The sequence below is a fragment of the Parasteatoda tepidariorum genome, chromosome 10 (genome assembly GCF_043381705.1).
Source record: "Parasteatoda tepidariorum isolate YZ-2023 chromosome 10, CAS_Ptep_4.0, whole genome shotgun sequence".
Lineage (NCBI taxonomy): Eukaryota > Metazoa > Arthropoda > Arachnida > Araneae > Theridiidae > Parasteatoda > Parasteatoda tepidariorum.
This window is the reverse complement of record NC_092213.1, coordinates 83,020,086-83,037,144: the sequence shown is the minus strand read 5'-3', so window position 1 is coordinate 83,037,144 and position 17,059 is coordinate 83,020,086. Positions and strand designations below refer to the sequence as shown.

The window sequence follows — 17,059 nt, the reverse complement described above, 5'->3', positions numbered from 1 at the left end:
AAGGAGAAATTATCTGTTGGGGGAAAAAAATACTCGAAGCCTAAAACGTAATTGAGCTAAAGATTTTGGTTATTACTTACCTAAATTGATTCTATTTTTGGTGATTCAGATGATAATGGTCTAAGAAGTTGTTTGGAACATAGTTTGAAGACTGGTTAGAATACAAAATCAAAATTTCGAATTATACAAGATTTTGTTATAAATTCTGCAGTTAAAGTATTATTTTAAAATCTTTACCAGAAATTAAATCACAAATAGTTATATATTTACAGTATGTTATTAAACCGTGTTATTTAAAGTCTGTCTGTATAATTAAAACGTAATTGAGCTAAAGATTTCGGTTATTGCTTACCTAAATTGATTCCATTTTTGGTGATTCAGATGATAATGGTCTAAGAAGTTGTTTGGAACATAGTTTGAAGACTGGTTTGAATACAAAATCGAAATTTCGAATTATACAAGATTTTGTTATAATCTCTGCAGTTAAAATATTATTTTAAAATCTTTACCAGAAATTAAATCACAAATAGTTATATATTTACAGTCTGTTATTAAACCGTGTTATTTACAGTCTGTCTGTATAATTAAAACGCAACTGAGATAAAGATTTTGGTTATTAATTATTTAAATTGATTCTATTTTTGGTGATTCAGATTATAATGGTTTAAGAAGCTGTTTGAAATATAGTTTGAAGACTGGTTTAAATACGAAATCAAAATTTCGAATTATACGAGATTTTGTTACAAACTCTGCAGTTGACGTATTGATTTAAAATCTTCACCAGAAATTAAATCACAAATAGTTATATATTTACATTCTGTTATAAATAAATTAGCGTTTACAAAAACTAATTTAAAAATAGTCCTATTTGTTGTCCGTCTGAGAAATTTTAATCATATTATCATGAACCGTTACCAATTGTAACCAAACAATTATCAATTAATTCTTTATAATATAACTATGTAACTGTGAATGACCAAAATTCGTGATTGTTGACTTCCAACGGTGAAAGTTGACAATCACATAGTCGCTTTGGTAATTGTCCGAAATATATACTAGGTCTAGTTAAGTGCCACTATTTGGTATACATTTGCCCGGTATGCCCTACATCAATGTTTTTTTTTAAGGTTCAGTGCTACTACACTGGTTATCATAAATTAAGGAAAAATCACAAAAATAGCGATAACTCTTTCAAAAGTAAGCCAAACCGTGCAAAATTTGCATATGTTGTCCACTAAGAGTAGCTGAGTAAAATTGCAATATGCAAATTAGTGGCGCTGCACTCGGCTTACGTCATCTGCCTGGAGCATAAAAGTCCAAGTTTGAGAGAAAGCACACAAATTTTACTGTGATTGCGACATTGAAAATCTGAGATAGCCAATTCGTAATAATGACCTCTAGGCATCATTTGCCTGAAGAACTACGATGGAGAGCCATCGGGAGACTAGAGGCAGGGCAGAGTCAATCAGAAGTGGCCAGATGGCTAAATGTGAGTCCATCTGTGGTTCATAGACTTTGGAGGCAATTTCAAACCACAGATTCGGCATCTAGGAGGTTCAGTCAAGGACGGCCAACTGTTACGACCAGTGCCGATGACCGATATTTGACATTAAGTGCACGCAGGAATAGAACCGCTACTCCGACACATCTTAGATCCTCTCTTGCTGCAGCCACCGGAAGGTTGGTGTCAACGTCAACTGTGCGCAGAAGGCTCCACGAAGGTGGTCTGTATGCGAGACGACCAGCCATTTGCGTGCCGCTCACATCACGCCATAGGAGAGACCGTTTGCAGTGGGCCCGACAACATGTCCACTGGACGTCAGATCAATGGAGGCCTGTTCTCTTTACGGATGAGTCCAGGTTTAGTCTAGAAAGTGACAGTAGACGTTATTTGATATGGAGAGAACCTGGGACCCGTTATCATCCATCAAACATCCGTGAAAGAGATGCATACGGAAGAGGCAGTGTCTGTGTTTGGGGAGGCATATCCTTAGGAGGGCGCACATACCTCCATGTCTTTCCAAGGGGAACCGTGAATGCTCAGGTTTATCGAGACAACATCCTTGATGCTTATGTGCGCCCATATGCCGGGGCAATTGGTGATTGCTTCCTGTTACAGGACGATAATGCAAGACCACACAGAGCTCGCATTGTTGATGATTATCTTCAACAGGAAACAATTACTCGCATGGAGTGGCCAGCTCGATCCCCGGACTTGAATCCTATCGAGCACGTTTGGGATGCTCTAGGGAGGCGTGTATCTGCCATCAATCCGCCCCCTCAGACCCTTGCCACGCTTGCAACTGCTTTACAAGAGCAATGGCTCTCACTTCCTATTGAACTGATAGACCGCATAATTGAAAGCATCACACATCGCTGTTTGTGCTGTATTGCTTCTAGAGGCAATCATATTCCATATTAAAGGTACTTTTTCTATTGCAAACCGATACTTCCAATTTGTTTATTTTATACATGTGCTAATTTCTATACTACTATTAATGTCTGATAATTTCTTTTTATGTTGTTTAATACCTTACTATGTGTTGTATATTGTGGGTAAGTTTCATAAAATTCCATGTGTAATTTCTTGAGTTATCGCGATTTTTGTGAATTTTCCTTAATTTATGATAACCAGTGTATATGCATTTAACCTGTTCTCCAGACACTGATGTTTCCCCTAATCTATCCTTGACGGATATTAAAATATCGAGTAAATATAATAATATCAATGAATAAATTAATATCAAAGCGGATATAACAAATATTTCGGACATTCGCCAAGGATACTATATGATTGTTGACATTCACCGGTGAAAGTTGACATTCTATTGATTTCACGATAACAACTATATCAATCAAGTCAAATTTGGAGTAAATTTTTCCGATGCTTTTAATTCAGATTTTTATTTTTTTTATCAAATGTTATTGAAATTGATGTAATCTGTAAATTTCTGATAATGGGCGAATTGTGTAACAGGTGCGTAGTTGTCGAAACAATTGCCTACTGTAATACTATACTTTAATTTGTTTATTATAGTTTGAATTATTTAAGATTCTTCATACTCTTATTGAATGTATTGACAAGAATTTTTTTTAGGTGCATTCATCTACAGAAAAATACACGCGATTCGTGAAAAAGAAAATATTATTTGGTTGTTAATCCGGGCGGGGAAAGAAACTGTCAATCTTACAATAAAATACGAAATAAAGAAGAGAGAAAAATATTTTTCACTTCTATTTCCATGTTGAGAGCATTGATTGACAATATTACCATGCCATCTTGGATCTTATGTTCTTTTTTATTTTCAATAAACTTCTGAAGATTAAACAGGGCATTGCGTACAAAGAAAAGTGGAAAATAAAATTTTCTATTTGATTACTATAACTTAGAAAATTCTTCTTAAAGGTTACAAAAATAATTAAATAAAATTATTCAGAAGAAGGAAAATGCGGTTCGTCTTATAAATGAAAATAAAGCCTGACAACATGAGTAAAGAATAAATAAAGCGACAAAGACAAATATACTATAGTTTTGATTACATAACAAAAAACCTTCCTCAGTGTGAATCACAGAATCAGTTAAATCCTCTCGTTTTATGTATTAATTTTCAACACTGAGGAAAATTTTTGATTGTCAAACTAAACTATATTTTGACTATATATATGGCTTCATTTGTGCTTTATTTGTATTTTCTTACTTTATCTTTGATTAAAGTTATTTATTAATTTTGCATGCATTTTTTTACAAATTTAGGCTGAGTAATTTTTGATAAATAATTAAATTCCGTATAGTGGTTCATTTTTATATTCCGCTTTACTAAGAGATTTATTTTTTCTGTTGCACAAAATTTTCGATTGAGTTCTAATAGAGTATTTTGGCCTTTTAAACTTCCGAATTTCAAAAAAAAAAATTATAATCAAATTCCTCCAATTATCTCATTTCTGATTTTTTTAAATTTTATTTTAAATGTTCTACAAGCTGGGATTTCCTTACAGCGCAAGCTTCTAAAAATTAAAAATAAACTGAATTTTAAATAATATAATAATTAAGAATAAAATAGGAAATTAAAATAAATCTATTCTACAATTAATCTGAAACTCCACAATCCTGAAAATTTGCGGAATAAACTTGTTAGGAAATAGATTCGTAGAATAGTCAGAAATTCCACAAAAGGTCCCAATTCTGACTTTTTGATCATGAATGATTTATAAACTGGGGCATTTTTACTAGGGAATCCTTTAAAAATTAGAAATAAATAAGCCTGTGGAACTTAAAATCAGTGTATTAATGTGTGTTTATTCTTTTTAGAAACACCCTGCTGTGGCAAAGCGTGAGCTTATTGTGCGCCGGTTTGGCATTAATCGCCAAAGAACAAGGAATAACCGTCCTCGGAGTTTGCCTCGTCTATCAGCTACTAATGCTGATTGAAAGGAACTTCATCAGGTAAGGCAAATCATATTTAATTCGACAATTATTGGTTTTATTATTATTGCTACCCTTAGCGGTCGTTTATTGGTCCTGTAATCGACTTTATACATAGATTTAATCTGTTACGACCTCTCAACCTAAGGCACTATCTTCATAACTTATTGTTTGCGTTACATAATATCAACCTACTGCGCCATCTTCATAACTAATTGTTTGTGCTACATAATATCAACCTACTGCGCTATCTTCATGACTAATTGTTTGTGCTACATAATATCAACCTACTGCGCTATCTTCGTAACTAATTGTTTGCGCTACATAATATCAACCTACTGCGCTATCTTCATAACTAATTGTTTGTGCTGCATAATATCAACCTACTGCGCTTTCATGACTAATTGTTTGCGTTACATAATATCAACCTAAGGCACTATCTTCATGACTAATTGTCTGCGTTACATAATATCAACCTACTGCGCTATCTTCATAACTAATTGTTTGCGTTACATAATATCAACCTAAGGCACTATCTTCATAACTAATCGTTTGCGTTACATAATATCAGCCTTCTGCGCTATCTTCATAACTAATTGTTTGTGCTACATAATATCAACCTATTGCGCTACCTTCATAACTAATTGTTTGCGTTACATAATATTAAATTTCGTCATTAAGAAATGCATTTTAGTCGCCTTGGCAACAAATTGATATCATATTTGGGAATTAAACTTAGTTGATATTTTAATGTTGTGAAGAGCGTTCTTTTTACTGTAAATTTGGGATGTTTTCGTGCGATCTGCCATTTGTTTTGTATTTTTTTCAATGTAATAAATGATACTTTATACTTTGAAACAAATAAAATTAGTGTTCAAAAAATAGAACCAGGAATATTAACTAAGCGTAGCAGACAGCTGCAACCATTTTTTTACTAAGGCGTTGCCTAATGGTGTAAAGTTGTCGCGAATGTAAAACAATTTATCAATTTAACTGTTAACATTTAATCAGGAGATTTAGTTTCCAGTATATTTTAATTTCCAGTCTTTTAATTATTAAATTTCATTAACGATAAAAATTCTGACGCATGAATGGAAATCAGTTGATCAAATAAACACTTTATACGATTATTGTCGTTGCATAAACTGTAACTTTACCGATGGTTTTTGCTTCTAACATTCTCGAAGGAAAAATAAACTCGAAAACTTATTAGAAGCAAAGAAGCATATTTAAATGTCGAGTGTTATTTTAAAATTGGTTTTATTTATCAAAATAAAAATCGTTTATCAGTTTGAGAAGGAACATGTCCACAAGATATAAATTGAGTCAAAGAAAACAGATTCAAGTAAAATTTATTTTACAGGATTCCGCCATTTTAATTTTACATTCGCAACGATGTCAATGCAAAATAAATTCAATTGAATTGCTTTTATAGGATAGCAATTCATCTGATTTGTTGACAAGAAGTCGAGTCGTTATAGAGAAGACGAATTTTCTTCTACCCCCACCTCTGTCTTCTCCCCCCCTCACTTTATCCTGGAGGCCATCTCCGCACAGATGCATTACGTGCACAATAAAAAGAAAATCTGTAAAGAAAAGTACTTTAAACATCGTTTTGCTTTCGCACCAAATTCCTTTTTTGTACAGTTAAAGAAAAATACGCGGCTTTTATTTATTTTATTTATTCCACTTTTTTTTTCTTCATTTTCTTTCACAGGAATTTCTTTTCGCGTGCTATCGTACTCTGACAATGTTCGATGACGATGATGCAGGCACAGAGAATCGATTCCTCAATCTTTTTTTTTTTTTTTTTTTATATCGTTTGCTTTTTCTCTTCTTCAGTCTGAGTTTTTGGAGACGTTTTAGTTTGCTTTTTTGAAACAAGCTTTTTCTTTTCCTCCTTTGGCAACATGGAGTTCTTACTCTCCAACAAAGATTCTTCTTTCTTTATTCTGATCAGTTTGTGTATGTCGCAGGCAAAGCGATTTCTTGTTCTCTCATTTAGAATAATCGTCTGCATCTTGCTATTTCACAGGGACATTCTCCAAACTGAAGTAAAAAATAAAAAAACTTTTTGAACTTATTTTTATAAATTGAAGTGTAAAACACGGTGGCTTTAAAGATTATGCCAAAACGGTTTTCGCAAAGAATTTTTTTACCCACCTTCTATTGAAATAGCCTCTGTAATCCTAATGAACTCCCAAAACAAGTCCAAGAGATATATATACACCATCCGCAGAATTTCGAAATATCGTTTTTATTCTATTTCCTGAAAATGAAACTCTTCAATAATATGACATTAAGTTTAAAATCTAAACATTGACAATCCAGTCTAAATTTTACCTGTTTTTGTTTCATCATAATTAAATCATAAATTTAATCTATAAAATAAATTAAAAGTTATCGTTCTAAAATTAAAGATCAAAAACTCCATTGAATGACCTGTTCAAAAAGAGTGTTTTTTTAGAGAGTAATTATTCTTTTTTTTTTTACTTTGACAAATATATTCTACTTGGGGGGGAGTAGAGCAAAATGATTCTCTCGTGAATTTTTCAAATTAAAAAAAAAATCTATCTGAAATTTTCAATGTACATCTACAGTCTGTCCGCTATTATTATAACCCTGCCACAAAAAATTCTCCAAATAATCACACTTACGCAAAAATTTATTAAAAATGATTCGCAAAATAGTCCATCTTTCTTATTTAAAATATAATAAAAGTGTTTCACTATGCCCCAGGTTAAATGTTAACAATTATTCAAAAAATTCTATACCTATACAAAATATTTTTTTATGTTAAACATTAACATTAATAAAATTTTATACCTATACAAAATATTTTTTTTTATGTTAAATAATAACAATAGTTATAGTAGGGGCATTATATAGATTTTATTCTACTAAATGTTTTAAATAAATAACATCAGACAGTACATCATGGTCATCGTCAGTACAAAAACGTGGTTTACTTATATGAATACAGTTTTATTTTAACTTCATATTTTTAGCTAGATTGCAACTTAGTTTGTTTCAGCTTTTTGTTGCCATTGTGAAAAAAGAAATAAGAAATGCTTCCTCAGTTCTGTGGCCGCATGCAATATTTACCCTATATTATAAGCCTATAAGGGTCCTATATAGAAATTACTATTGGTGTATTATTCAAAGTCATTCTGGGATTAATATTACAAAATATAGATTCCCCAAAATTGGCTCTATATTGTAATAAATTCAATGCTTGATGCATGATATGTATGTGGTACATACAGATAAACATATACAGATATAACAATTTGACATTGTTGTAACTTATAAAAATAATCATCATTGAACGTTTTCATTTTTAAACAATGTTTTTTCAATTCGTACTATTAGTTCACACTCTTATATATTGTTCAAATTTTCTATCGTTCATAAAATACTTTTTATATTCATCCTTTCAAATTCAAATACATTTTTTTTAAACTTGTAGTGGTAGACACTTGATGTTAATACAGTTTTTTCAAATAATTGTTCATTAATAAAACTTAATGAATTAATTTTAGTTTTACATGGGCCAAAAAATTTTAATTATTTAATAAAAAGTAACTAAATTAAAGATTTCTTTGTTTACCTAAATAAGAATTGACTTTAATCAGGGGTCTGTTTAGAAGAAATTTGGGTCCGTTAACGGACCCTTCACAAAATATCTTTTCATAAAAACGGACCCTTCACAAAATATTTTAACTTAAAAGCGGACCCTTCACAAAATATTTTAACTTCATTATTGTTTTGTTAATCGAATAAATTCTTCCCAGGAAGGGGGGGAAGGAGAAAAACAGATGTAAACGAACTAAATTTTGTCTTCGGCAGACGATTCTTCCATTATTCGTCCGAAATGAATATTCTGCGTTCAGCAGTAAAGGCTAAATACAAATATTAGTATGTTGCATCTCTAATTTAGAAACAGCAATTGTTGTTTATTTTTTAAAATTTAATTTTTTTAATTATAATTTTNTTATTTTTTTTTATATTGCTTGTTTTTAATATTTTTTCATCTTAAAGTGATTCAAACAAAGAAATTTAATTTTATATCGAAATTCAAATTTACTCAAAAACTCATCGGACGCTGATATTAAAAAAGGAAGTGTTAAACGTATATTTGGAATCAGTGCCGCAAAAAAGAAGTATCCTTCGGAAATAAGTCAATTTATTTTAGCCGAGAGTCATTAATTTCAAAAGAACTTTTTTTCTTCCTATGACTTGACTTGTTGATGAAAAAATCGATATCAAATGAGATAGATGATAGAATTGGCGCCAGGGATGTGTTACTTCTTTGACTTTCTGTGTAGAACTTGAGCTTATTCTTTATGGAACTAGAGACAGGGATATACAAATGATAGACTGAGGAATATACAAATGATAGACATTTGTATATTCTTCAAATCAGTCTAGATCTATTCTTTTTATAGATTTTCAGTTACTTATAAGAAATACAATATATATTTATATATATATATATTATATTGTTTTATGAGGTGTACTATTTGTTCTTTTCATAAAAACCTTGAAATGATTTTTTCCTCAGAAGGGGTACATTTCTTACAAGCTCCCTATGCTTGAAGAAAAAAAAAGCATGTTAACTAGGTGTTTCGGTTAATTTTTTTTCTCCCCTGCTTACTCCCCTCATTAATCCCCGTGATTCTCTCTCAATCAGCTTTATTTTTTTTCTTGAAGGTTCATATTTTTCAGGAAAAAACAAACAAATATAATTTTGTTTATAAAACATAAAATTACAATAATTTACATCAGTACATTTTGTTACTATGTTAATCGACTCAAAATGACCAATGATTCAGACCTGAAAAATAACCTATTTTTTAACCTATATTTAATACCTAATTTCTTTTTCTTGAAAGTTAATACTTTTCAGACAAAAACAAATATTATTTCGTCTATGAAATATAAAATTACGATAATTTATATCAGAACATTTTGTTAATATGTTAATCGTAACAAAATGAACGATGATTTGGACGTCAAAAATAACCTATATTTTACCTATATTTATTTTTTGCCTATATTTAATACTTATTTCTTGTTCTTGAAAGTTAATACTTTTCAGACAAAAAAATATATAATTTTGTTTATAAAACATAAAATTACAATAATTTATATCAGAACATTTTGTTAATATGTTAATCGTAACAAAATGAACGATGATTTGGACGTCAAAAATAACCTATATTTTACCTATATTTATCTATTTTTTGCCTATATTTAATACTTATTTCTTGTTCTTGAAAGTTAATACTTTTCAGACAAAAAAATATATAATTTTGTTTATAAAACATAAAATTGCAATAATTTATATCAGAACATTTTGTTAATATGTTAATCGTAACAAAATGAACGATGATTTGGACGTCAAAAATAATCAACTATTCTTGAGCAAAAATTATTTCAACTTAGGAATGCAGAACGCGCGGCACAATAAGAAGTAATAAATGAGAATTAATGTCAGTTGTTTACAATATGGCGAGGTCCTTTCACGAAAGCAAATTTCTCTTGATACTTGACTCCCCGTATAGTAAATGGTGACTGACGCACGTTAAATCCTGTCTAGTCTCTAAGTCCTCCATGTTCCCATATAAAATCATACCTTTGGGGGTACTGATACAGGAGTTCCCTTGTCTTCTGGATTGGGTTCAAAATTACAAGGCTACGGAGTCGAACATTGGTAGTGTAAACTCAACATTGGGTCGGCTGTTCAACGACTGTTATAAAGAAATATTAAAAAAATCTGTAACAACGAGCATGGGGACTCAGGGAATAAGGCACAATCCTCCCAATGAGGTGACCCAGGTTCAAATTCCAGCGATGACTGATCGGTACGTTTTCCGCATCCGGTTCGGCCTGACAACAGTGCTGACGTAAAATATCCTCAGTGGTAGACGGGTCATGAGTTAGACTCCCCTTCCTGTCAGGCAAAGGAGGTTTTTCTCTCCATGTAACGCAAATGCAGGTTAGTTCCAGCAAAAAAGTTCTCCGCGAAAGCAAATTTCACCCAATACTTGATCCAGGAGTTCCCTTGTCNTTAATTACAGTTTTACAGTGTTGAGCATAATCTTGTATGTCTATACAATTTAAAAACTCCTTGAAAAAGTTTTTTTCCGCAATAACAGACCCTATTTGCACAAATTCATAAAAGCGGACCCTGGTTGAAAGAATGTGGGTAATTTTTTCACAATTTCCCGAAAAACGGACCTTTCACAAAATTTCTGGACAGACCCCAGAGTTGAATATTGCTAGTCGTGAACTCAAAATTGAGTCTGTTGAATGACGGTGATAGAAAAAAGTATGTATACAACCTTAAATTATATAACTCCTCAAATTGGAAACAGGTTTCTGGAGTCTTTTATATTTTTAAAACAATTGATATAAGATTTATATCTGTTGATCTTAAGGATTTATATCTTCTAACAACATCAAACCTCTTTTATTTCATTTATTTATAAAACTGCTCGCTTTTTCAAGTGGAATATATGATTTTAAAGTCTACAAATATGATATTTGTAAATGGTGGAGAGTAGCCCAAAATTTTTAAATCAACCACTCTCTATTTCGGATAAGAAAAAATATTTAAAAAAAGCATTTCGAAATTTTTTTTTTTTTATTCTAAACCTTGAGTACAAAAAAAATCGAGATAAAGAGAAATAGTGCAGAAAAAGTATCAATAAAAAGAACATAAAAAAAATACGCTAAAGGGTAGAAACCCATTAACTGGTGAGATTTTCAAACTGAACAAAAGCTTGGATCAACGCAGTTGTAATGTCTTTGGGTAAATGGACGACGAAAAGAAAAAATTAACAATAAAAACTTTACGCGTACAGAGTCGTGTTTGTTAAAAGTAATCTCTGGTTTAACTATGCTTTTTCTTTATTTTTTTTATATTGAAACAGCTGATTCGTCCATTATATAGGCTGTTTGGCTTAAAGGTGAAGTTGGAGTAAATATTTTTAGTATTTTTTTTAGCACCTGTGCATGTATAAAGCAGAGAAAAAAATATCCCTGCAGAGAACATGCCAATTCAGAACGTTTGACAGTCTTTCATCGAAATTAAAGATTCTACATTAGAGTACTAATTACATTATCTAATCCAGAAAAAGCCAAAAAGTTAAATTAATATAATTTGATAACGTTTTTTAAGTTAGGTGTTACAATTTGAACATGCCAATTCAAAACATTTGACTCTTTCAGTCTTTCATCGAAATTAAAGATTCTACATTAGAGTACTAATTACATTATCTAATCCAGAAAAAGCCAAAAAGTTAAATTATTATAATTAGATAGCGTTTTTCAAGTTAGGTGTTACAATTTGAACATTCCAATTCGAAACGTTTCACTCTTTCATCGAAACTAAAGATTCGATATTAGTAGAATACTAATTCCGTTATCTAATCCAGAAAAAGCCAAAAAGTTGAATTAATATAATTTGATAACGTTTTTTAAGTTAGGTGTTACAATTTATGTGATACAAAACCATATCTGTTGCAAGCATACCAAATCCATATCTAATCCATAATCGGTTTCTGAAAAAGCCACCCAGTTAATTAAAATAATTAGATAACATTTTTAAGCTAGCTGTTACAATTTGTGTGATACAAAATATACATGTTTCAAACATACCAAAACCACATTAAATCCATAATCAGTTCCTGAAAAAGCCACCAACTTAATTAATTTAATTAGATAATGTTTTTGAAGTTAGGTGTCACAATTATATAATACAAAAACATATCTCTTGTTATTGAATAACAGATCTCAGTAAGACATTTTACCAATAGCTTGTTTTTTTTCATATTTATACAATCGATTCTAACATTGTTATATGTATACTGTTTGGCTTGAATGTTACGTAGTATTCATTATGCGTTAGTGCCCGTACATGTTTAAAGAACCGAAAATTATCCTTGAAAAACATACCAGTTCTGAACGTACCCAAGTTCTTGATGGTCTCATCAAACCATTTTGATGGTTTATGTTACCAACATTTCATGATGGAAAATGCTACTTTAATAATATGATGGCTAACTATCAAGAGATGTTTGATTCTCATGAACCAACTATTCATGATCATCCGTAATGGTACATAATGGCTTTAACTATACATTTCTATGATAGTTTAGTGGAAAATCTTGTTGGTTCTCTGGCATATACCATCAAAACAATATGGATTTTTTTATGTTTTGCCCATCAAAAATCAGTCAGAATTCTTCTTACATTGGCATGATGGTTGCTCATGATCCTTCCATCATTTGATTTCTAAGAAATTATGATGGAAATTTCTGATGGTTTATCATGAACAAACCATCAAAACAAGTTGCTGTTCTTATTTTAGACTATCATAAATCATTGGTTTTGCAAAAATATCACAACTTAAAAGTTCTTAAAAAGTTTTTACAATTCTCGCACCCGAATTTAGTGCTTGAATACTATTGGTCAGAACCTGTTTGTGATCTACAATTCTGCGCCATTCATAAATCTGAGTTTCTAAAGTGATACCCAAACAAAATGAGCTTTTGAAACTTTCAGAAATCCCAAAATTTAGGCTTGAGAAACAATTTTTAACTTTAAAAGATGAAAAATTTCCATCGCCAAACAAACAGTAACCGCTGTAGCCATTCATGTTATTTGGCGAGCATATATATTCAATTAAAATAGATTTATGACTGACTCTGTTAGGAGAATGGGCCAATAGCATGAATAATTGATTAACGACTTCATCATAGCCTATTAGAGAATCGGCCGCCTTCGCCGATGACTTTTATGGACCTTAATTCCGCGAATTCAGGGTCCACCCCTTCTACAACCTCTGTTCGAATCGATCTGATTTTCTTCATGCAAATAATGTTCGAAAAGTCGAGTCTATCCCCTCATTGTGTTTCTCCCGGTTCGAAAATGGCAGACTATTGATGAAATGTTATTGGGGTTGTTGAAATATCGTTGAGTTATTGGCCGAGAATGGATGATTTACATTCGGTAAATGGAGCAGAGGTCTTGTCTTCGATAAATCACGAGGAAAATGATAATGATCCCGACCAAAATGTTTTCCCGAAACTAAATGCTTGTTCACTTTTCATAAATTTTATTTCCGAAGTTTCATTATTTTGTTCTGTGTTATATAAAGTTAATTTTCTAAAATCATTAAAATTGTATAATTTAATATCAATCCCATTAATTATAAAGTTCTTTAAATTATCCTGTATAATTATATTCTGTTTTTACTTTACATTTTATTTTCTGTCTTTTACATGATATTTATTATTTAATGTGTTCTATTCTAGTTTGTTTCAAAAAATATGTGTAACCTGTGATTGCTTTTCGGTGATCACAATTTCTTAACTTTTTATTATCTCTGATGTCATTAAACAAACTTCCAAAAGTTGCTGGCTAAAATTATATATTAATTCTGCCAAACAAAACATTCCATTTTGCTCGTTAAATCCAAAATCTCGTTAAATACAGGCTCGTTATGAGTGGTTTCTAGTACAAAACCGGTCTTAAAAAGTAAAATAATATTTCAAGGGTAAAAAAGAACTACCGTTAACAGTTATCTGTCTCTTAGAGCCCAAGACAAACTTCAAAACGAGAAAATAATCTAATAAGCATTCGAGAAGTCTAGCGAAAGATCTCTTTCAAGAAAAAAAAATAAAGACACGAAATAAAACTAATTAAAATACAACAAAAACACAAACCTATTCTCAAGTTTCTTATTTTCCAACGCTTATGCAGAACTTAAAAACAAGAAACTTTTACACAACACAAACATTTTATAAGTTGGAAGATTTAAAGCTAAAAGAATAAACGACACATATTATTTTTCTTTACTAGTTTCTAGAAAATACATTGAAAAGAATGTCTTCTTTTGTTCTTTTTGCATAAATAATAAAAGCCTCTAAATTTAATTTCACCACGAAATATTTAATATCGTGTTTGTACTTTTGTAAGATATTTGTCCTAGCTTTAAAAGTTTTTTTTGGCAACACATCATAATGCAAACGATTTTTTTTTCTCCGCCATTTCGTAGATATTTCGCCCCGTATGAAAAAGATAGCTTTCGACTAAAATTCAGTTATACAAATTAGCTCCGTGTTTACAGAGAAAACAAGAAAAATTATTTATCTTAACATTCTAAAATATTTTATGTTTCACAGAATTCTTACTTTATTTTTTTTTCTTCTTCAACTTGAATAATATTTCTCAAAAAAATTCGAAAAATACTACAATTCAATAAAATAACTGGGTTATTTCCCTTTGAAAGGATATGCACTAGTTTGACGATAGAAATAAACTGCTTTAAATTCATTTTTCCGTGTTTTCTTTATTTATTAAACGTCTGTTTACTCTGAGACAATACAAAAGTATGAAATTAAAAAGCTTTTTCTACGAAGTTATATTTATTCTTTCATTCTTTTTGATTGTCATTCTAATTTCATCCACGCATAAAATTTTTGATACTTAATAAATGCAACTTTTTCAGAATATACAATCCTTGGCCGCCAAATTATTCCACGCGCTATAAGATTCTATGCAAAATCTTAATTATCAGGTGATACTATACGGCCTTATTGTTTTTATGTGACTAAAACCGGTTTGTACTTGTTTACGTTCGTGTATAAATTGGTTAAATTAGACGATATATAATATAAATTTACCGATTGGATAAATTAAACAATATATTATACAAATATAGAATATTTATTCTATCTAGCATTGTATTAGTTTATTTTAATAATTAGATCAAATTATTAGACACACTATAGTTTTTAATAATGACATGTTTTGCACGAGTTTATATACAATACTTTTATGTTTAAACATACATGCAATGGGTTTTTATACAGCAAATTTTCATATACTTTCTATTTGTATTTATTTTTAACGTATTGTATTACAATGTTTACTAATTGATACACAAACGTGAACAAATGCAAACCTGTTTTAACAGCGTACAAACAATAAAGCTGTATAGTTATAGTATAGTTGATTTTTTTTATAAGTCCCTAATTCTTTCGACATTAATACAACTTATTAGTACAGCTTATGCAAGTACAACTTACGCAAGTACAACTTATGCAAGTACAACTTATTAGTATAACTTATATTAGCACAACTTATATTATTTTTATTTATAAAGTTAACTATAAATCTTTTTGACTATATTGCCCGAGTGGTTAAGCCGAACGTAAATCGTTTTACTATTTTACTCCTTACTTCTTTTATAGTGCTATAGCCTAGCCCAGAGATGGCGAACCAATGGCACGCGTGCCATTTATGGCACGCCACATAATATTTTGGGCACGCCATCGATCACGAAGTTCACTGTGAAGCAATTTACCAATTAAACTAAAATTCTTAAAACAAACATAAAAAAGTAAACAATTATTAACAAAAAAATTACAATTAATGCCAAAAAACGATTAATTACCCTAAAAAACAAGCTAACAATAAATAACTACCAAAAAAAATTAACAGACCTGCTTAAAATAACATCTTACAACCTAATATAAGTTATTTGTCATCTAATCTGCAACAACAGAAGTCACACTGATGTTACTTTAAGTTGAATTACGCGTATAACTGAGACATTGCGAAATGTATTCTTTTTCATAGTAAATAAAGAGTTTTGAGTTGATAGTATTTAGTGTTATTATTTTCCCAATAATCACGAAGTCAAAATTGTTTGACGGCACGTCTATGACCAAATTAAACAATTTTTCAGAAAAAATGGCACGTTGGTGCATAAAAGTTCGCCACCCCTGGCCTAGCCCATAACTCGCTTAAAATTATTTAACAATGTTGTTTCAAACTTTTCTGTTCTTAGCCAGGGATTTTGAATTTGAGTTTTTGTTACAAGATTTAACAGCCTCTTTTGTGGTCTTCCTCTTGAGTCTTGAGTTCATCGGTGACAAATTTAAGATTTCTCTGAAATCCATATTTTTGTTCCTCTTTTCTGTATGAATTTGTTTTACTTAAGTTTTTATGAACTTGCTTTCATATCAGAAAAGATTGTGTCTTGCCATCGAAATTCCAACTACTTTCGGACTAGCAGAAGCACTAAAATCTCTCTCCGAGCTATGTGTCTCATGATAATATAAGTTCAAAGATCGCTGCAAATAGTATATTGTGATATTTTCGCCTAAGAGAAAATTTATAATCATTATCATCAATTTTGCAAACACATTTCGAACTGCATGAGACTCAACTTTTTGATTTCTTTCTGCTGGATGACAATAAAAAGTTAAATCATTTCCTGACCACTACTGGCAGAATTTATCTCCAAATTACAATTTATCACCAACTCCTACTAGCTAAAGTGCTCAACTATGATCTGGTTCCTGATTTCAGTACATGTTAAGATTGTTACCGAAACGTTGCATGCAAAAATTGTAGTCCTATCTCCAATCGAAATTGCAATTACTATTCATATGTCATAAATAAATTTATAAGCACAAAACTATTAAAAAGCAAATGAGAGAATAAAATTTTAAAAACTGCGTTTTTCTAGTAAACTAAAAAGAAGAAAATTCTTTTCTGCCACACCTAAAATAAAATAATAAAATGAATGGCGCTTCACTTTTATACAGATTTCTATTA

The 17,059-nt window shown here is 30.6% G+C and overlaps 1 protein-coding gene across 1 annotated transcript in view; it reads left to right on the top strand.

Annotated features, from left to right (window-relative positions):
* The window catches only part of LOC107445955 (protein O-mannosyl-transferase TMTC1), a 364,666-nt gene that overhangs the window by 209,764 nt on the left and 137,843 nt on the right, over positions 1 to 17,059 (top strand). The window contains exon 4 of the mRNA XM_071187075.1: positions 4,310 to 4,444. Within this exon, the coding sequence (XP_071043176.1) occupies positions 4,310 to 4,444 (135 nt within the window). The remainder of the gene's footprint in view (positions 1 to 4,309; positions 4,445 to 17,059) is intronic.